Source organism: Cornus florida, unplaced genomic scaffold (genome assembly GCF_030987335.1).
Source record: "Cornus florida cultivar Cherokee Brave unplaced genomic scaffold, ASM3098733v1 CherokeeBrave_3.0.0_Hap2_Chr02, whole genome shotgun sequence".
Lineage (NCBI taxonomy): Eukaryota > Viridiplantae > Streptophyta > Magnoliopsida > Cornales > Cornaceae > Cornus > Cornus florida.
In genome coordinates, this window is record NW_026775572.1 from 31,797,619 (window position 1) to 31,820,573 (window position 22,955).

The following is a 22,955-nucleotide window of genomic DNA, read 5'->3' on the forward strand; positions in this document are numbered from 1 at the left end:
AAAAATGCTATATATATTACACTTGTTGGAGCCAAGGCAGGGGAGATACTGCAAATTAGTTATCACTTGTTTTTCATGGTTAAAGTTCAGTGTGTGTGAGGGAGTGAGAAGGTCAATTTAGACCTTTCAAGTTTCTAATATATTAGGATTAAGATATATAATAAAGAAATGAGGGTATAAATATTCACATCTTTTTAAAGATGTTAGAGACGGAAAAATAATTTGGGGTGTGAGTAATAGTTATTTTCAAAAATTGTTTTAATGTGATATTTGACCAAACCTAAAGGGGTGTTACCGAAATTAACACTTCATTTTATTTCTGATAGTTGTTTTTCTGTTGAATAAATTATTTTATTTGTCGTAAAAAAAATACAAAAAAAAAAGGTAAAAAATTTCATTAGTTATGGTATTATGTAAAAGGACAATACTTGCCTACTCATCAGTGAGTAGGCAATTTCTATTGACTATGTATGTGGCTTAATAAAATTATAACAAGTGTCCTAAAATTTATAAAATATAAATATAACAAAAATAAAATTAGAACTGGTTTGACCCATTTTTAATTGGATTCACTGTATCTTTTACAATTTTCCTCTAGTACACTGTATACATCCTTAACCACTATCCCTATAAATATCAGAATATGTGTATGGGAGTTATAAAAAAAATAATTGAATTGAGATATAGCAATAGTGTTTTGAGGGGTTAGTTTTGCTCTCTACCTTCTCAAAGTGGAAAATATGTGATTGATACGAAGAACCATTCTTAGAATCATAAAATGCTTCCGGTTTGTGTTTTTTTTTAAAAAAAGTTCTTGCCCTTCTTTAGTCCAACTTAGGATTGTTGCAGTGGGAACGGGGATTGCTTTGGAAGTGGAGGTGAATGGGTATTTTAATAACATGGTTTATGTATATGTATTTATATTATTTTGATCTTTCGATTCCAAAGAACAAAAACAATATATTGTTTTAGGAAGATCTTGTTTTTGGAAAGTATTGTTTTAGGAAGCTTGAATCCTAATTTTTCTCTACTTTAAAAGCTAATTTTGTACCTATGTATGTACAAGTGTGTATAGATATATATATGGAGAGAAAGATGCGGTTAAGCCCAATTAAAATGAATTAAATACGTTCTGGTTGTATTTTTGTTATATTTTATATTTTATAAAATTTGAAACACTTATCATAATTTTATTATGCCACCTACTGAGTAAGTAGAAACTCCCTACTCACCGGTGAGTAGGCAAATATTGTCCTATGTAAAAAGGGATAATGCAATAGGAAAAAAGAAGGGAGTGGCTTCCCTAAAAATAACTAAAAAAAGAGATTGTACAAACTATACAAGAAGCAAATAGGGATAAAAAAAAATAAAAAATAAAAAATAAAAATGAAAAAGAGGCCGTGCAACCCAAAGGCAAGAAAACAGACAGAACCGTTAACAAACAATTTAGGGATAACTTCAAAGTCCAAACTGAAGCATGCAAGAGAGCAAGAGAAAGGATTCGGTTAATTATTATTTTGGCTTGAATATGAAAGTGAGCGAATTAAAACAATTTGAGTAATGCTACGTTGATTTTTCTTTTCTTTTTTTATTTTTTAATATATTTTTTTGGAGCGATTTCAATAAATAACAAGAATTTTTAGTCAATAATATAAAGTCTTTCTTCTCGGAATTTCCATGCTTTTTCTAACATGTTTTAAAGTTTGACTTGCCAATGATCCAATGGAACCACATGCACCATACACATGACTAGCAAATATGAATAATGAAGGTGTGAATAAGTGATTCGAAAATGAGTATGGCAGTTATTATGATTACCTTAATAGAGAGAGTTTTTGTCACATCAAGTCTATTCTATAGACGAGCAAAAACATTTTTTTTATATATCATTTTCCTTCAAAATATATTGTTGACAAAATTTTACGCATTAGTTTTGTCAATAAAGTGAATAAAGCATGTTTATTAATTAATTTGGCATAATAATAATAGTATACGATTTGATGATCATGACTTGGACAAGCTCTTTACAATCGTCCTTGCATCAATAGAGAAGTCACCAATGAGAGTATTCATCTGCTTCAAGGCTTTTATGCCGTGTTCGTCGCAGGTTTCAGAAGCAATAGAAGCATCTTCAGTGTATCTCCCCGCGTCTCCATATCTCCCCTGATCAAAATTTGACAGACCTTCATCGGTTATGCCAAACTCAACTTGGTCATAACTATCTCTACAGTCCTCCAGGTCTTGCTTGTAACCAGGGTCTGTTGCGGTACGAAGCAGTTGGTTGGCGTATAATGAAATGTCATGGCACTTTGCTGCTGTGATTTGCATGGCAATCCTCGCTAGGCTGGTTTTGTTACTGGCGGTGATGCTTCGAGGGTCTGATGATAAAACTGAAACACAAACTTCAGATTCCTCGGTGGTTTTGCAAACGGCTCTTATTAGAGACATGTCAGCTGAGACGAATGATTAACTGAAAAGAAAAAGAGAAACCAGGAGAGAGATACAACTCTCATGACTAGCCATTTCTTCTCTTCTTTATTTTCTTTTCAATCAAGGCCGAGAAGGGAAGATGAGTACGTACTATTTTGACAATCATACATGTATTTATAGCCCTACCTTTCCATATTAATTGTCGTTTTTATATTATTATATATTTTTTAAAAAAGTTATAATAATAAAAGATATGGTGTGGACAGCCCTACCTTTCCATATTAATTATATATTTTCTTAAAAAGTTATAATAAATATGGTGTGGACTACCATATTATAATGTTATAATAATAATATAGCCCTACCTTTCCATATTAGTTGTCGGATTAGTCTTTCCTTTTTGAAATGTTATAAATTAGTTCTTACATTTAAAAAATTAAAGTAAAATAAATGTTATATTTTCTTAATTATCATTTCTACAAAAATCTTGCAACTGAGTAATGAGTATATTTAAACCTAAAAGAACAATTTAATAATTTTAAAACGTTTACAGGCACATACATACAATTAATAGCGTGTAGGTTTTAAAATTATTAAATTATTCTTTTAAGTTTAAATATACTCATTACTCAATTGGAGATTTTTGAAAAAATGATAATTATGAAAATATAACATTTATTTTACTTTAATTTTTTAATGTAAGAGCTAATTTATAACGAGCAAGTGTTGGGTATCCCAGGGATAGATCTGACGTAGTATCCCCAGATTGCTTATAAACCCTTCTATTCTGGATAATATTAAATTTGTACCTCAAAACTTTCGGCTAAATATGAAAATACCCTTAAATTAAAATTTTCTTTCAAGAATGGTGCCATGGAAGGAAAGAGATCGAGTACACCTGCTGCATTGACTGCATAATCTAGTAACAAGCTCTCTTCTTAACTAGCCTGAGGATCTGCCTTTTGTAGTTTTTAATTCTTGTTTGTTCGACTGTTTAGGAAGCTCTCAGGTCAAGAGGCCTGAAGGATTATACAACCTGCCTAGTTGTTGATATTAGTCCATTTGATCACCCAGTTTTGCCCCCAACACCTAGGAAGAAACCACCTCTGTTCAGTTCAATTATGTTTGGGAAGAGATCTCATAATGCTATGAACAAAGCAACAAAGCTTTCTGCTTGCAGAAATGTATGCATTCACAACTTACCTTAGTATAGTACAGCAGACACTATCAAACATTACAAGTGTGAAGAATTCATATAGTTCAATGAATTTTTTTTTGCCTCAATTGTTTGATTACTGGTCTGTTTTTTTTTTTTTTTTTTTTTCTTGGTTAGGTTTTGGTTACTGGTCATCTTAGGTACTATTGTGTGCATTGTTTGCTGTTCACTTGTATTTGTGCCAGTTTTGGATATCTTTTGGCAACTAAGTTCCGTTGATGAAAAAATTGTTTGTGTAAACAATAATTTTAGTTTCAATGTCTTTAAACCTTTAAGGTACTTCCGAAATTGTGATAGTAATTCTATCAGAATTAGTAGCGGTGAATGTTCTCATTTTCTCCCATCTTTTAATTTAGTGTTTTCACATAGCTAGAACTAGTCATCACATGTTATTGTCAGCTAAAAGTGACTTTGCCAGTTGATAGACTCGACTCAATGAAATAGTTTCCTAACTATATGGAATCAGTTACATCAATCCTGTTTCGTCAAAGTTTATATATATATATATATATATATATATATATATATATATATATATATATATATATATTAACGTTCTCCATATGATAAACTAACTGCAAGGGGGATCCATGGTTGAATAGGGAGTCACGATATTATATTGTCATTTCTAGGTTAACTTGGATTACATTTTTTCTCTCGTGTCACTGGAAAATCATTAAAAGACTGAAATTTTGAAGGGATGATTGCACAACCTAGTTTCGTGATATTACCACACTAACTAGTTGTAATCATATTATGTATGTCATTTTAAGCGTAAATTAGATAAATTTTTTCTTTCTTTAATTTTTTCGGTATGTGTGTGCTTGGGAAACATTACTATATAAAACTCTTCAAAGGACGATGTCATAGCACTAGTTTTGTGATATATATATACACACACACACACACACACATATATAAGAAGTAATGTTTCATTAAGGGACTCAAGAGGGGAGCGCTCCCAAGGAGGAATAGATAAGGCCAAGAGGGCCAATTATCCTCTCAAGCTATCTACAAAATCAACAAATTCCTCAGAAGATTTACAAATTCGTCCATTAATCCAAAAGAAAAAGGAACACAATATGGTGTATACTCAGCCTTATTAATGGAGCAGAATCATTTATACTCAGCCTTTTTAATTCATCTTGGATTCATTTAGATAATGACCTTTGATGTCAATGGGGGTACCAGGAATTGGTTCTTAAAATAGACAGTTTGTGATGGACTGATGCTGTTATGTAGCCTTTGTTGATAAGGAGATAGTTGGATGATAAGGATATAGTTTAATGATACATAAAGTAGTCCCTCATATAGATAAAATTTCAAGACTAAGCTCCTACTCTTATAACATCTTCCATGATGATATCTCAACGATCCTCAAAAACTGGTGAAACCTCAAGAGTAGGAGCTTAGTCTTGAAATTTTATCTATAAAGGAAAGACATCAATACATCTCTATACGGCAGATGCCTTTCTTGATCTCTTCCACGGCAAATGTCTATAAACGGCATCAGATTTCTCTCTGGATGATACGTTTCTACTAAATTCAACTGATCCAGGCCTACCGGTAAAGATGACAAAAATTCTATCCTCTTGTCAGTACAACGTAGATTATATTTGTCAATGGAGCAGAATCATTTATACTCGGCCTTATTAATTCATCTTGGATTCATTAAAGATTATGTGTTTGAAGATGTTGTATCAATGTCATCTGTATTCTGAGAGCAGTAGCTCGAAACCTAAAGACAATGAAAATTCAAAATGTTTTTATTTATTTAGTCACAGAAATCAATTGTCAAATTCTTATATTGAATACATTTTTATCAAATGACAAATACTTGTATTGAATGCAGTTGTATTCCAATCCTCTGGGTTGGGGAATTTTATTTCAAAAATGTTTTGACTATTCCTTGTGAAAATAATGGGGACGTTCCCTCCATTATCAGTTAGTAGTTCTTTATTAGAGATGAAACTCGCGCACAATTGCTATAGAAAATTGAGAAATTCTTTCAGCTGTTATTATTATTATTATGTCAAGATTTGATTGGCCCTTTAAGTACACATTTGCTTCCAATTGTCCTGTTCTCATATTGCCTTGGATTTGTAATTATTTGTTATGCCAATTAAAATCAACTTTGTGATAAGTTTTGAATTCTGTAGCCCAATGAGAAAATTTTACTTTTGAGGTATTGTTGGACGGAAATGACTCTTAATTCTCTAATTTTAACTTGTATCTCCAAATTTACAATTGATTTTGTCCATTATTTGTTGTAAAAACAGAGGCAATAGGAAAAGGTGAAAGAGAGGGGTACGTAGAAATGTCTTCTTAAACATCAAACAACCTTTTAGTAAGACAAGCCAAAGTTAAATGGGATAATAATGTCTTTTTACAAGTAAAAAGTGGTTTTACACAACTGAAAATTAATTTTTAGAATGTTAGTGAAAAATACACCAAAAATTTGTAATGTGAGTGATAATAATTTTCAAAAAGTTTTTTAATGTGATAATTGACCAAACTTAAGGAGTATCGATAAAATTAATTCAATTTATTAACAACCATCATAGTTATTTATTGAAAAAAAAAAAAAAGAAGAAGTCAAGTTTATATTGGTGGTCTCCAAAACATAATGGACATACATCAATTTGTTTGCATAAAAATTGAACACCATGCGGTCCATGTCCAAATATAGATTTAAACAGTGGCTTGGCATGTAGCGAAACATATATTAGAGTGAAATATGGGGGGTTAAAAGTCTCTTTCAGTTTAGTGCGACCCAATAAGTTGTTAGTCTATTCATTCTTCTTCCCTGCTATAATTCCTGACTCTTTATATTCGTTTGTGCTCACTCTGCTAGCTGTATCACCCTATTCTCAATCCTATGACTAGCAAATAGTGGGCCACATGAGTCAAAACTATTTAACTGTGACCCGTGCATTACCCACTTTTGGGTAAAGTGTCAAAAAAAACCCTCTAAATTATTGACTATTTGCAACAAATTTCTTTAACTAAAAAAAAAAAACTATGAATTTGGTGTAATTAAAGACAACCCAGCAAGAGACTTGATCGAAAAAATGAAAAGACAAAAGTACCCTGACAAAACAAAGGAGCCGCAGTGGGTCTGAAAAAAAATAATAATAATAAAAGAAAAATCCAAAATTTTTAGAATTAAACCCACAAATTTACCCAAAATGAAATGAATAACTGCCTCTAGACTTTGTGTCCCGTATTTGAGTTTTTGCAATTTTTGTTTTTCGTTTTTCAATGCATATGTGTACTTTTAATTAGGACGTAGCCACGTCACTTAAACAATAATTCAAAATACGAATATTAAATTGCATTCACGATGCTAATTCTTTTTGAAAAGTTAAAACTAATTACAAAACTATAACATTTATTTTGTTTTGACTTTTCAATTATATTAATTTGGAAAATACAAACAAAAATGATGGACTAATAAGCATGTAACACTTGGTACCTTAATCTCATTAAGAAATAACAAATATTTACAGCTAATTTAGTTATAATTTTTACTGCTAATTTACTTTTAAACTCTCTTTGTACCACACATTAAGTGTTCCATCCTTAACATTATAACTTTTTAACATCTTTAGTATTATACTCTCTTTGTACCACATTTAATTTTTGGGGTTAGCTGGACCCTTGTTTCGAGGTAGGAAAAAAAAACGAAAAAAAGAAAAGAAAGAGAAAACAAATAAGGAAGAAAATCAGAGTAGTAATATGGAAATTACATATTTATTTTAAAGCAGAAATTTTTTTCTTATTTGTTTTAAAGCAGTAAACCATCACTTCACTTCCACCACCTTCTCTACCATCGCTCCCTTCCATCACTCCCAACTCTGCTGTTGCCTTCCACCACCTCCGTCACTGTCGCCACCGCTTTCCACCACCAACATGGCCGGTAGTTTACTTTGTCTCATTTTGTTTCTTGCCATTCCCATTTCCATTTCAGGGTATAAAACCACATATGTGGTGTCAAAGGATGGGAGTGGAGACTATCGCAGCATCTCAAAAGCCGTTTCTGCAATACCTAATTCAGCTTCGGCCACATACATCATTCACATCAAGCGGGGAATTTACAACGAAGCAGTAGATGTGGGTATGTATAAGAACAGTGTCGTGTTCTTGGGAGATGGAATTGACCACACCATAATACAGTTCAGTAAGAGTACTTCCACTGGTATTGGGACAGACGAATCGGCCACTGTCAGTATGTGATCACTATCCCATCTCTCTTCCTTTATAAATGCGTGCGCCATTGATCCACGAATCTGATATTAAACTGATAAGAACATATACTACACTATTTTTTTTTTTTTTTCGTATTTTATTTTTGGGTAACTCTGGTATCCGGAAATGCACGAATCCTTAGGGACCCTCAACAAGCTGAGACTAGTCACCAAGAACTATCGGGGACTCGAACCCCAAACCTAAGGCTTATGAAGCACCTCATGACGTGTGTATATTGTGTACATGCAGATATAGAAGCAAGACGTGTGTCTATTAATGTGTACATGCAGATATAGAAGCACAACATTTTGTTGCAAAAGACATCAGCTTTGTGAATTCCGCCAGAGTCAATGCCGGACAGGCAGTTGCTGTGAGAAGTGTAGGCTTAAATCATGCATTCTATAGGTGTAGTTTCAAAGGATACCAGGACACTTTGTTTATGATTTCCGGCAGGAAAGTTTTCTACAAATGCAACATCTTTGGAACCCTAGACTTCATCTTTGGTGACGCAGGCATCATGTTCCAGAATTGCAACATATACGGGAGAAATCCAGAGAATGAAGGATTGCCCATTATTGTTACAGCTGAATCAAGGGGTATAGCGAACAGTGAATTTTCGACATGCACTATGCGCACTTATCGTCGTTCTGAAGCAGAATCTTTAATGTATACTGTAATTAGATATGGGTCCCACTCAATTGACACTTAGCTTGATTCAGTTAGAGAAATAGGTTATTTGTTTTGCTATTTCTTGAATAATTTTAAGCCTTGATTCCCTTAATGTCATGTGCTGAACATTTGGTTCCTTGTTGATTTAATTTTGTTTCAATTCGTCATCCTCCATCACAAATATAAGCTTCTTCTTGTTGCTGAATTTCTTTTCTTTTTTTTCCTGAATGGGATTTTTGTTTTATATATAAATCAGAATAGTACAATTACAAACATGGAGGACATCCTCCGGTACAAAGCAAGTAATGGACTATGTCATTTTCAAACCAGCAAAGGAAACCCGAGCTAGACTAGAGTGAACCAGAAGAAACAAAAACAAAACAAACCAGAACTAAAAAATCCTGCTCTAAAAATTTTTGATCTTGAAGTCCATTAAAGCTTGCATCTCTGCAACAATCTCTCTCAAACCAGAAACATCCACAGCATTGAAAATATCTGAGAAAAACTTCAGCAACAGAGTAATTCAAAGGCCTGCTCAAACATCAATCTTGAAATCCGATGAGACCAGCCCATTGTTATTAACCAAACTCCAATTCCAATTGAAACCAGAACTTTCCAGCTCTTCTCTCCTCTGCATCCAGACTCTTGCTTAGATTTTTTTCAAGCTCCATCTGTTCAGGTAAACACAAATCTGTATTTTTCTGTCGCAAGTTTTTGCTTATGGATTTTGTTTTTTGGATGAGTTTGGTTGTAGATTTGATTATGGATTTTGTTCGTTGGGTGCTTTTTGTTGTGAATTTGATTTTTAATTTAGGGATTTGTGGTTTTTAGTTTAGTGATTTGGGTTTTTGATCAGTTTAGGGTTTAGAGATTTGTGGTCTTTAGAATACTGAACCTTCTTTTTCTTTGTAGAAAGTGTTGGTACATCTTCTTCTTCAGTGCAATCAAAATTTACAGAATTTAAAAGCCCAATTTAACAAATATCACAAAATAAGTCCAAAATTTCTCCTATTCCCTGCTCTATCCTCGTATCTAATAGGCTGTATCCATCCGAATGTTGGTGGACTTCTCTTTCTCTATCCAACCGAATGTTAATGGGCTTAAATTAATGGAGATTTTAAATACAGCATTGTGCAAATTTTGTATGAAACGAGGTAAAGAATGATGGAACTGCTTTCAGAGACTGAAACCAAAACCTGCAAGTGAAATAACAAACCATGCCAGTCAGTACATTCCCAGATAGCTAATGCTGCATAATGAACCTAATCGAGTGAAGAAATCATATAAACATGGCTATGCATAAGTAATAGTTTTATACGCTTTAAAGCAACCAACCCATTCATGGTCATAATACCTTGTTAAGTGACTGTAAGAAAAGTTTCTCATCAAAACACCAACTGCTCATGCGCTTGAGGGGAGCTAAAAACCAAAAACAAGTACCAACGATCAGTAAGAACAAAATCTAAATAAATTATCCTCCATTTAAAAATAACTGCTCAAGACCTATCCGCATGCAACACTGCATCAAGTCTTGTAGTAGATGAAATTTTCAAAAAACAAGAAAATCAAAAATCAAAAAAATTCTCATAAAGTTGAACAGAAGAATTTGAATATTGAATTACACAAATCTCGGGCTCACTAGTCGAAGGGAATCCAGAGGTGTGACTTGTGCAAATCTCAAAGTTTTGGACAATTTTACTCATATTGAGTTGGAAGAGCTGAATCCCAAGGCCAGAGGTTGGAGCAAGTTAAATTATTAGTTAACCATCTGTCCAAAATGTTAAAAAGAATATAACAAGAAAGAAAAACCTCAGATGAAAAATGAATTAGTTGAAGAAAACAACAAAAATCCCAAAGGGTACTCGTGGCAAATTGTGCCTTGACCATGCGTTTGGATTTAAAGTCGTTGATAATACACACTTCATAAAGGGTACTAGATATAACTGTAACATTAGATATTAATCAGGATTAGTTAGCTTAGAAAGTTTCACATGATATTATCCTAGATAGAATCCAGTAAATATAATATCCAAGAGTGCAACCCCATTAATGTGTCCCAACAGGCAGGGGTAGAAAGGACAGTAATGGCTTTTCTACTCCTCCGACCTGGCATTCTCTAGAAGAAACAAAATTTAGGCAGGTCTCAAACATACTTGAACATTTTTTCACTGAAAAGTTGCTTGAAGATAAACAATTATGTACAGAAGAAAAACTTTCGTATATTAGCAGATTATTTTTATCTAATCATAACCAATTGAATGCTGAGGTAGTGCTTCAAGGATGTGATTTGAAACTAAATAAATAAATTGCAAACTTATTGAAAGTTATCAAAGTTTAAAAAATTATAAAATGCACAGCCAAGTGTTTCTTCATGTTTTTCATAAAGTATATCGAAACAAAAATTCTAAATTACAACCTAGGGTGTTGCTTTTATTGTGATCACTTGTCAATGACTTAACTATGTAAAGGCTTAATCTTCTTTGCAATACTAGTGTTTTTCTTTGTAATTTATTCTAAAAAGAAAATGGTAGTAATATGTATATCATACAAAGTATTTTTCTTTTTAATTTATACCTATATAGATATATATTTTGTAGTGTACATATCTGTATTAATCCAACACACACACAATTATACACATATATTTCCATGTTCCTTGTTGTAAACTGTATGTGTATCCTATTTTTCAAAAATGAAAAATAAAAATTATCTCACTTTATTTGTAGCTTATCGTGTCCAATCTTGTCTCCATGATCATGCTTCATCCTTGGATGCTATGAATGAGATGTTTCATATTGAGAGAGTACTACAAATTCCATACATAGATTCAAATAGAAATAATCACTACCTGTCAATTAAATTGTTACTCAAAATCTTGGATTGAATAAAATTTGGGATAACACCTAGTTTCTGCTGTGTTTTTACCTAAGGCAGAATTCAAATCATTTTTATGCGTCATGTTAACTGGATTAATATAACAAATATTACAAAACTATTTTCAAAAATTCATATAACCAAGTAGTTTTATGAGTTTTTGTTTTCCGAAAACTGTTTTGTAAATTCTCTTAACCAAGTAGGTTTGAAATCTGAAAAAATTGAAAAAAATAAAAATAAAAATGAAAATGAAAAAGAGACCGTGCAACCCATAGGCTAGAAAACAGACAGAACCGTTAACAAACAATTTAGGGATAACTTCAAAGTCCAAGCTGAAGCATGCAAGAGGGCAAGTTGAGTAATGCTACAACAAATAGTTGATTTTTCTTTTTTATTTTATTTTATTTTTTATTTTTATATATTTTTTTGGTGCAATTTCAGTAAATAACAAGAATTTTTAGTCAAGAATAAAGTCTTTCTTCTCGGAATTTCCATGTTTTTTCAAACAAGTTTTAAAGTTTGACTTGCCAATGATTGAACCACATGCTGCACATACACCATACACATAACTAGCAAATATGAATAATGAAGGTGTGATTCGAAAATGAGTATGGCAGTTTTTATAATTACCTTAATAGATAGAGTTTTTGTCACATCAAGTCTACTGTATAGACTAGCAAAAACATATTTTTATATCATTTTCCTAAAAATAAAAAGAAGGGAGTGGCTTCCCTAAAAATAACTAAAAAAAGATATTGTACAAACTATACAAGAAGCAAATAGGGATAAAATAAAATAAAAAAATAAAAAATAAAAATGAAAAAGAGGCCGTGCAACCCATAGGCTAGAAAACAGACAGAACCGTTAACAAACAATTTAGGGATAACTTCAAAGTCCAAACTGAAGCATGCAAGAGAGCAAGAGAAAGGATTCGGTTAATTATTATTTTGGCTTGAATATGAAAGTGAGCAAATTAAAACAAGTTGAGTAATGCTACGTTGATTTTTCTTTTCTTTTTTTATTTTTTAATATATTTTTTTGGAGCGATTTCAATAAATAACAAGAATTTTTAGTCAATAATATAAAGTCTTTCTTCTCGAAATTTCCATGCTTTTTCTAACATGTTTTAAAGTTTGACTTGCCAATGATCGAATGGAACCACATGCACCATACACATGACTAGCAAATATGAATAATGAAGGTGTGAATAAGTGATTCGAAAATGAGTACGGCAGTTATTATAATTACCTTAATAGAGAGAGTTTTTGTCACATCAAGTCTATTCTATAGACGAGCAAAAACATTTTTTTTATATATCATTTTCCTTCAAAATATATTGTTGACAAAATTTTAGGAGTAAAAGCAAACACATTAATTTTGTCAATAAAGTGAATAAAGCATGTTTATTAATTAATTTGGCATAAGATGATCATGACTTGGACAAGCTCTTTACAATCGTCCTTGCATCAATAGAGAAGTCACCAATGAGAGTATTCATCTGCTTCAAGGCTTTTATGCCGTGTTCATCGCAGGTTTCAGAAGCAATAGAAGCATCTTCAGTGTATCTCCCCGCGTCTTCATATCTCCCCTGATCAAAATTTGACAGACCTTCGTCGGTTATGCCAAACTCAACTTGGTCATAACTATCTCTACAGTCCTCCAGGTCTTGCTTGTAACCAGGGTCAGTTGCGTTACGAAGCAGTTGGCTAGCGTGTAAAGAAATGTCATGGCACTTTGCTGCTGTGATTTGCATGGCAATCCTCGCTAGGCTGGTTTTGTTACTAGCGGTGATGCTTCGAGGGTCTGATGCTAAAACTGAAAAGCAAACATTGGAATACGGGGTGGTTTTGCAAATGGCTCTTATTAAGGACATGTCAGCTGAGACGAAGGATTGACTGAAAAGAAAAAGAGAAACCATCAGGAGAGAGATACAGCTCTCATGACTCGCCATTTTGACTTCTCTTCTTTTCTACCTGGGTCGAGAAGGGAAGATGAGTACGTAATATTTTGACAATCATACATGTATTTATAGCCCTACTTTTCCATATTAATTGTCATTTTTATATTAGTTATATATTTTCTTAAAAAGTTATAATAATAAAAGATATGGTGTGGACTACCATATTATTATGTTATCATCTATGCCCCGTCATAATGGTCCAATTCTACACTTCACACTTTTTAAGACAACAAAATTTATTATAATACTTTATTAGACAGGCAAAAGATACATGTCCCAATTTGCCCTTTCCTTTTAAAAGTTTTGTTTCGACTAAGTCCAAAATTGAATGACTTTCAAGAGACATTTAATGGGTCCACCCATTTTGAGATTTTAATTATTTTATTAAATCAAAAGAAAAATTTAGGGAAGGAAAAAAAAAATCAAAAGAAAAATTTTGGAAATAAAAATTTTAGAGGGATATTATATAGATTTTCTCACATATATATGTAAAATTACTACAAAAAAATGCTATATATATTACACTTGGTGGAGCCAAGGCAGGGGTAGATACTGCAAATTAGTTATCACTTGTTTTTCATGGGTAAAGTTCAGTGTGTGTGAGGGAGTGAGAAGGTCAATTTAGACCTTTCAAGTTTCTAATATATTAGGATTAAGATATATAATAAAGAAATGAGGGTATAAATATTCACATCTTTTTAAGGATGTTAGAGACGGAAAAATAATTTGGGGTGTGAGTAATAGTTATTTTCAAAAATTGTTTTAATGTGATATTTGACCAAACCTAAAAGGGTGTTACTGAAATTAACACTTCATTTTATTTCCGATAGTTGTTTTTCTGTTGAATAAATTATTTTATTTGTCATAAAAAAAATACAAAAAAAGGGTAAAAAATTTCATTAGTTATGATATTATGTAAAAGGACAATACTTGCCCACTCACCAGTGAGTAAGCAATTTCTACTGACTAGGTATGTGGCATAATAAAATTATAACAAGTGTCCTAAAATTTATAAAATATAAATATAACAAAAATAAAATTAGAACTGGTTTGACCCATTTTTAATTGGATTCACAGTATCTTTTACAATTTTCCTCTAGTACACTGTATACATCCTCAACCACTATCCCTATAAATATCAGAATATGTGTATGGGAGTTATAAAAAAATAATTGAATTGAGATATAGCAATAGTGTTTTGAGGGGTTAGTTTTGCTCTCTACCTTCTCAAAGTGGAAAATATGTGATTGATATGAAGAACCATTCTTAGAATCATAAAATGCTTCCGGTTTGTGTTTTTAAAAAAAAAAATTCTTGCCCTTCTTTAGTCCAACTTAGGATTGTTGCAGTGAGAACGGGGATTACTTTGGGAGTGGAGGTGAATGGGTATTTTAATAACATGGTTTATGAATATGTGTTTATATTATTTTGATCTTTCGATTCCAAAGAACAAAACCAATATATTGTTTTAAGAAGATCTTGTTTTTGGAAAGTATTGTTTTAGGAAGCTTGAATCCTAATTTTTCTCTACTTTAAAAGCTAATTTTGTACCTATGTATGTACAAGTGTGTATAGATATATATATGGAGAGACAGATGCGGTTAAGCCCAATTAAAATGAATTAAATACGTTCTGGTTCTATTTTTGTTATATTTTATATTTTATAAAATTTGAAACACTTGTCATAATTTTATTATGCCACCTACTGAGTAAGTAGAAACTCCCTACTCACCGGTGAGTAGTAGGCAATATGTAAAAAGGGATAATGCAATAGGAAAAAAGAAGGGAGTGGCTTCCCTAAAAATAACTAAAAAAAGATATTGTACAAACTATACAAGAAGCAAATAGGGATAAAATAAAATAAAAAAATAAAAAATAAAAATGAAAAAGAGGCCGTGCAACCCATAGGCTAGAAAACAGACAGAACCGTTAACAAACAATTTAGGGATAACTTCAAAGTCCAAACTGAAGCATGCAAGAGAGCAAGAGAAAGGATTCGGTTAATTATTATTTTGGCTTGAATATGAAAGTGAGCAAATTAAAACAAGTTGAGTAATGCTACGTTGATTTTTCTTTTCTTTTTTTATTTTTTAATATATTTTTTTGGAGCGATTTCAATAAATAACAAGAATTTTTAGTCAATAATATAAAGTCTTTCTTCTCGAAATTTCCATGCTTTTTCTAACATGTTTTAAAGTTTGACTTGCCAATGATCGAATGGAACCACATGCACCATACACATGACTAGCAAATATGAATAATGAAGGTGTGAATAAGTGATTCGAAAATGAGTACGGCAGTTATTATAATTACCTTAATAGAGAGAGTTTTTGTCACATCAAGTCTATTCTATAGACGAGCAAAAACATTTTTTTTATATATCATTTTCCTTCAAAATATATTGTTGACAAAATTTTAGGAGTAAAAGCAAACACATTAATTTTGTCAATAAAGTGAATAAAGCATGTTTATTAATTAATTTGGCATAAGATGATCATGACTTGGACAAGCTCTTTACAATCGTCCTTGCATCAATAGAGAAGTCACCAATGAGAGTATTCATCTGCTTCAAGGCTTTTATGCCGTGTTCATCGCAGGTTTCAGAAGCAATAGAAGCATCTTCAGTGTATCTCCCCGCGTCTTCATATCTCCCCTGATCAAAATTTGACAGACCTTCGTCGGTTATGCCAAACTCAACTTGGTCATAACTATCTCTACAGTCCTCCAGGTCTTGCTTGTAACCAGGGTCAGTTGCGTTACGAAGCAGTTGGCTAGCGTGTAAAGAAATGTCATGGCACTTTGCTGCTGTGATTTGCATGGCAATCCTCGCTAGGCTGGTTTTGTTACTAGCGGTGATGCTTCGAGGGTCTGATGCTAAAACTGAAAAGCAAACATTGGAATACGGGGTGGTTTTGCAAATGGCTCTTATTAAGGACATGTCAGCTGAGACGAAGGATTGACTGAAAAGAAAAAGAGAAACCATCAGGAGAGAGATACAGCTCTCATGACTCGCCATTTTGACTTCTCTTCTTTTCTACCTGGGTCGAGAAGGGAAGATGAGTACGTAATATTTTGACAATCATACATGTATTTATAGCCCTACTTTTCCATATTAATTGTCATTTTTATATTAGTTATATATTTTCTTAAAAAGTTATAATAATAAAAGATATGGTGTGGACTACCATATTATTATGTTATCATCTATGCCCCGTCATAATGGTCCAATTCTACACTTCACACTTTTTAAGACAACAAAATTTATTATAATACTTTATTAGACAGGCAAAAGATACATGTCCCAATTTGCCCTTTCCTTTTAAAAGTTTTGTTTCGACTAAGTCCAAAATTGAATGACTTTCAAGAGACATTTAATGGGTCCACCCATTTTGAGATTTTAATTATTTTATTAAATCAAAAGAAAAATTTAGGGAAGGAAAAAAAAAATCAAAAGAAAAATTTTGGAAATAAAAATTTTAGAGGGATATTATATAGATTTTCTCACATATATATGTAAAATTACTACAAAAAAATGCTATATATATTACACTTGGTGGAGCCAAGGCAGGGGTAGATACTGCAAATTAGTTATCACTTGTTTTTCATGGGTAAAGTTCAGTGTGTGTGAGGGAGTGAGAAGGTCAATTTAGACCTTTCAAGTTTCTAATATATTAGGATTAAGATATATAATAAAGAAATGAGGGTATAAATATTCACATCTTTTTAAGGATGTTAGAGACGGAAAAATAATTTGGGGTGTGAGTAATAGTTATTTTCAAAAATTGTTTTAATGTGATATTTGACCAAACCTAAAAGGGTGTTACTGAAATTAACACTTCATTTTATTTCCGATAGTTGTTTTTCTGTTGAATAAATTATTTTATTTGTCATAAAAAAAATACAAAAAAAGGGTAAAAAATTTCATTAGTTATGATATTATGTAAAAGGACAATACTTGCCCACTCACCAGTGAGTAAGCAATTTCTACTGACTAGGTATGTGGCATAATAAAATTATAACAAGTGTCCTAAAATTTATAAAATATAAATATAACAAAAATAAAATTAGAACTGGTTTGACCCATTTTTAATTGGATTCACAGTATCTTTTACAATTTTCCTCTAGTACACTGTATACATCCTCAACCACTATCCCTATAAATATCAGAATATGTGTATGGGAGTTATAAAAAAATAATTGAATTGAGATATAGCAATAGTGTTTTGAGGGGTTAGTTTTGCTCTCTACCTTCTCAAAGTGGAAAATATGTGATTGATATGAAGAACCATTCTTAGAATCATAAAATGCTTCCGGTTTGTGTTTTTAAAAAAAAAAATTCTTGCCCTTCTTTAGTCCAACTTAGGATTGTTGCAGTGAGAACGGGGATTACTTTGGGAGTGGAGGTGAATGGGTATTTTAATAACATGGTTTATGAATATGTGTTTATATTATTTTGATCTTTCGATTCCAAAGAACAAAACCAATATATTGTTTTAAGAAGATCTTGTTTTTGGAAAGTATTGTTTTAGGAAGCTTGAATCCTAATTTTTCTCTACTTTAAAAGCTAATTTTGTACCTATGTATGTACAAGTGTGTATAGATATATATATGGAGAGACAGATGCGGTTAAGCCCAATTAAAATGAATTAAATACGTTCTGGTTCTATTTTTGTTATATTTTATATTTTATAAAATTTGAAACACTTGTCATAATTTTATTATGCCACCTACTGAGTAAGTAGAAACTCCCTACTCACCGGTGAGTAGTAGGCAATATGTAAAAAGGGATAATGCAATAGGAAAAAAGAAGGGAGTGGCTTCCCTAAAAATAACTAAAAAAAGATATTGTACAAACTATACAAGAAGCAAATAGGGATAAAATAAAATAAAAAAATAAAAAATAAAAATGAAAAAGAGGCCGTGCAACCCATAGGCTAGAAAACAGACAGAACCGTTAACAAACAATTTAGGGATAACTTCAAAGTCCAAACTGAAGCATGCAAGAGAGCAAGAGAAAGGATTCGGTTAATTATTATTTTGGCTTGAATATGAAAGTGAGCAAATTAAAACAAGTTGAGTAATGCTACGTTGATTTTTCTTTTCTTTTTTTATTTTTTAATATATTTTTTTGGAGCGATTTCAATAAATAACAAGAATTTTTAGTCAATAATATAAAGTCTTTCTTCTCGAAATTTCCATGCTTTTTCTAACATGTTTTAAAGTTTGACTTGCCAATGATCGAATGGAACCACATGCACCATACACATGACTAGCAAATATGAATAATGAAGGTGTGAATAAGTGATTCGAAAATGAGTACGGCAGTTATTATAATTACCTTAATAGAGAGAGTTTTTGTCACATCAAGTCTATTCTATAGACGAGCAAAAACATTTTTTTTATATATCATTTTCCTTCAAAATATATTGTTGACAAAATTTTAGGAGTAAAAGCAAACACATTAATTTTGTCAATAAAGTGAATAAAGCATGTTTATTAATTAATTTGGCATAAGATGATCATGACTTGGACAAGCTCTTTACAATCGTCCTTGCATCAATAGAGAAGTCACCAATGAGAGTATTCATCTGCTTCAAGGCTTTTATGCCGTGTTCATCGCAGGTTTCAGAAGCAATAGAAGCATCTTCAGTGTATCTCCCCGCGTCTTCATATCTCCCCTGATCAAAATTTGACAGACCTTCGTCGGTTATGCCAAACTCAACTTGGTCATAACTATCTCTACAGTCCTCCAGGTCTTGCTTGTAACCAGGGTCAGTTGCGTTACGAAGCAGTTGGCTAGCGTGTAAAGAAATGTCATGGCACTTTGCTGCTGTGATTTGCATGGCAATCCTCGCTAGGCTGGTTTTGTTACTAGCGGTGATGCTTCGAGGGTCTGATGCTAAAACTGAAAAGCAAACATTGGAATACGGGGTGGTTTTGCAAATGGCTCTTATTAAGGACATGTCAGCTGAGACGAAGGATTGACTGAAAAGAAAAAGAGAAACCATCAGGAGAGAGATACAGCTCTCATGACTCGCCATTTTGACTTCTCTTATTTTCTACCTGGGTCGAGAAGGGAAGATGAGTACGTAATATTTTGACAATCATACATGTATTTATAGCCCTACTTTTCCATATTAATTGTCATTTTTATATTAGTTATATATTTTCTTAAAAAGTTATAATAATAAAAGATATGGTGTGGACTACCATATTATTATGTTATCATCTATGCCCCGTCATAATGGTCCAATTCTACACTTCACACTTTTTAAGACAACAAAATTTATTATAATACTTTATTAGACAGGCAAAAGATACATGTCCCAATTTGCCCTTTCCTTTTAAAAGTTTTGTTTCGACTAAGTCCAAAATTGAATGACTTTCAAGAGACATTTAATGGGTCCACCCATTTTGAGATTTTAATTATTTTATTAAATCAAAAGAAAAATTTAGGGAAGGAAAAAAAAAATCAAAAGAAAAATTTTGGAAATAAAAATTTTAGAGGGATATTATATAGATTTTCTCACATATATATGTAAAATTACTACAAAAAAATGCTATATATATTACACTTGGTGGAGCCAAGGCAGGGGTAGATACTGCAAATTAGTTATCACTTGTTTTTCATGGGTAAAGTTCAGTGTGTGTGAGGGAGTGAGAAGGTCAATTTAGACCTTTCAAGTTTCTAATATATTAGGATTAAGATATATAATAAAGAAATGAGGGTATAAATATTCACATCTTTTTAAGGATGTTAGAGACGGAAAAATAATTTGGGGTGTGAGTAATAGTTATTTTCAAAAATTGTTTTAATGTGATATTTGACCAAACCTAAAAGGGTGTTACTGAAATTAACACTTCATTTTATTTCCGATAGTTGTTTTTCTGTTGAATAAATTATTTTATTTGTCATAAAAAAAATACAAAAAAAGGGTAAAAAATTTCATTAGTTATGATATTATGTAAAAGGACAATACTTGCCCACTCACCAGTGAGTAAGCAATTTCTACTGACTAGGTATGTGGCATAATAAAATTATAACAAGTGTCCTAAAATTTATAAAATATAAATATAACAAAAATAAAATTAGAACTGGTTTGACCCATTTTTAATTGGATTCACAGTATCTTTTACAATTTTCCTCTAGTACACTGTATACATCCTCAACCACTATCCCTATAAATATCAGAATATGTGTATGGGAGTTATAAAAAAATAATTGAATTGAGATATAGCAATAGTGTTTTGAGGGGTTAGTTTTGCTCTCTACCTTCTCAAAGTGGAAAATATGTGATTGATATGAAGAACCATTCTTAGAATCATAAAATGCTTCCGGTTTGTGTTTTTAAAAAAAAAAATTCTTGCCCTTCTTTAGTCCAACTTAGGATTGTTGCAGTGAGAACGGGGATTACTTTGGGAGTGGAGGTGAATGGGTATTTTAATAACATGGTTTATGAATATGTGTTTATATTATTTTGATCTTTCGATTCCAAAGAACAAAACCAATATATTGTTTTAAGAAGATCTTGTTTTTGGAAAGTATTGTTTTAGGAAGCTTGAATCCTAATTTTTCTCTACTTTAAAAGCTAATTTTGTACCTATGTATGTACAAGTGTGTATAGATATATATATGGAGAGACAGATGCGGTTAAGCCCAATTAAAATGAATTAAATACGTTCTGGTTCTATTTTTGTTATATTTTATATTTTATAAAATTTGAAACACTTGTCATAATTTTATTATGCCACCTACTGAGTAAGTAGAAACTCCCTACTCACCGGTGAGTAGTAGGCAATATGTAAAAAGGGATAATGCAATAGGAAAAAAGAAGGGAGTGGCTTCCCTAAAAATAACTAAAAAAAGATATTGTACAAACTATACAAGAAGCAAATAGGGATAAAATAAAATAAAAAAATAAAAAATAAAAATGAAAAAGAGGCCGTGCAACCCATAGGCTAGAAAACAGACAGAACCGTTAACAAACAATTTAGGGATAACTTCAAAGTCCAAACTGAAGCATGCAAGAGAGCAAGAGAAAGGATTCGGTTAATTATTATTTTGGCTTGAATATGAAAGTGAGCAAATTAAAACAAGTTGAGTAATGCTACGTTGATTTTTCTTTTCTTTTTTTATTTTTTAATATATTTTTTTGGAGCGATTTCAATAAATAACAAGAATTTTTAGTCAATAATATAAAGTCTTTCTTCTCGAAATTTCCATGCTTTTTCTAACATGTTTTAAAGTTTGACTTGCCAATGATCGAATGGAACCACATGCACCATACACATGACTAGCAAATATGAATAATGAAGGTGTGAATAAGTGATTCGAAAATGAGTACGGCAGTTATTATAATTACCTTAATAGAGAGAGTTTTTGTCACATCAAGTCTATTCTATAGACGAGCAAAAACATTTTTTTTATATATCATTTTCCTTCAAAATATATTGTTGACAAAATTTTAGGAGTAAAAGCAAACACATTAATTTTGTCAATAAAGTGAATAAAGCATGTTTATTAATTAATTTGGCATAAGATGATCATGACTTGGACAAGCTCTTTACAATCGTCCTTGCATCAATAGAGAAGTCACCAATGAGAGTATTCATCTGCTTCAAGGCTTTTATGCCGTGTTCATCGCAGGTTTCAGAAGCAATAGAAGCATCTTCAGTGTATCTCCCCGCGTCTTCATATCTCCCCTGATCAAAATTTGACAGACCTTCGTCGGTTATGCCAAACTCAACTTGGTCATAACTATCTCTACAGTCCTCCAGGTCTTGCTTGTAACCAGGGTCAGTTGCGTTACGAAGCAGTTGGCTAGCGTGTAAAGAAATGTCATGGCACTTTGCTGCTGTGATTTGCATGGCAATCCTCGCTAGGCTGGTTTTGTTACTAGCGGTGATGCTTCGAGGGTCTGATGCTAAAACTGAAAAGCAAACATTGGAATACGGGGTGGTTTTGCAAATGGCTCTTATTAAGGACATGTCAGCTGAGACGAAGGATTGACTGAAAAGAAAAAGAGAAACCATCAGGAGAGAGATACAGCTCTCATGACTCGCCATTTTGACTTCTCTTATTTTCTACCTGGGTCGAGAAGGGAAGATGAGTACGTAATATTTTGACAATCATACATGTATTTATAGCCCTACTTTTCCATATTAATTGTCATTTTTATATTAGTTATATATTTTCTTAAAAAGTTATAATAATAAAAGATATGGTGTGGACTACCATATTATTATGTTATCATCTATGCCCCGTCATAATGGTCCAATTCTACACTTCACACTTTTTAAGACAACAAAATTTATTATAATACTTTATTAGACAGGCAAAAGATACATGTCCCAATTTGCCCTTTCCTTTTAAAAGTTTTGTTTCGACTAAGTCCAAAATTGAATGACTTTCAAGAGACATTTAATGGGTCCACCCATTTTGAGATTTTAATTATTTTATTAAATCAAAAGAAAAATTTAGGGAAGGAAAAAAAAAATCAAAAGAAAAATTTTGGAAATAAAAATTTTAGAGGGATATTATATAGATTTTCTCACATA

The 22,955-nt window shown here is 31.9% G+C and overlaps 4 protein-coding genes across 4 annotated transcripts; 1 reads left to right on the top strand and 3 right to left on the bottom strand.

Moving 5' to 3' along the window:
- The first annotated feature begins 7,558 nt into the window (after positions 1–7,558).
- On the top strand, positions 7,559–8,603 carry LOC132295976 (probable pectinesterase/pectinesterase inhibitor 40). Its single transcript, XM_059794232.1, has 2 exons — positions 7,559–7,874; positions 8,185–8,603. Exons 1-2 carry the CDS (start codon positions 7,559–7,561, stop codon positions 8,601–8,603), a joined length of 735 nt encoding a protein of 244 aa, XP_059650215.1.
- Positions 8,604–15,891: 7,288 nt separating this feature from the next.
- LOC132295977 (cell wall / vacuolar inhibitor of fructosidase 2-like) lies at positions 15,892–16,413 on the bottom strand. The gene has a single exon (XM_059794233.1). It carries the CDS (start codon positions 16,411–16,413, stop codon positions 15,892–15,894), a length of 522 nt encoding a protein of 173 aa, XP_059650216.1.
- Positions 16,414–18,916: 2,503 nt separating this feature from the next.
- On the bottom strand, positions 18,917–19,438 carry LOC132295978 (cell wall / vacuolar inhibitor of fructosidase 2-like). The gene has a single exon (XM_059794234.1). It carries the CDS (start codon positions 19,436–19,438, stop codon positions 18,917–18,919), a length of 522 nt encoding a protein of 173 aa, XP_059650217.1.
- A 2,503-nt stretch (positions 19,439–21,941) lies between these two features.
- Positions 21,942–22,463, bottom strand: LOC132295979 (cell wall / vacuolar inhibitor of fructosidase 2-like). Its single transcript, XM_059794236.1, has one exon. It carries the CDS (start codon positions 22,461–22,463, stop codon positions 21,942–21,944), a length of 522 nt encoding a protein of 173 aa, XP_059650219.1.
- Positions 22,464–22,955: the final 492 nt, after the last annotated feature.

Coding starts and splice junctions, on each gene's coding strand:
- LOC132295979 (XM_059794236.1), bottom strand. CDS start 22,463: ATGGCGAGTCATGAGAGCTGTATCTCTCTCCTGATGGTTTCTCTTTTT.
- LOC132295977 (XM_059794233.1), bottom strand. CDS start 16,413: ATGGCGAGTCATGAGAGCTGTATCTCTCTCCTGATGGTTTCTCTTTTT.
- LOC132295976 (XM_059794232.1), top strand. CDS start 7,559: ATGGCCGGTAGTTTACTTTGTCTCATTTTGTTTCTTGCCATTCCCATT. Junction 7,875..8,184: donor AGACGAATCGGCCACTGTCA/GTATGTGATCAC, acceptor GTGTACATGCAG/ATATAGAAGCACAACATTTT.
- LOC132295978 (XM_059794234.1), bottom strand. CDS start 19,438: ATGGCGAGTCATGAGAGCTGTATCTCTCTCCTGATGGTTTCTCTTTTT.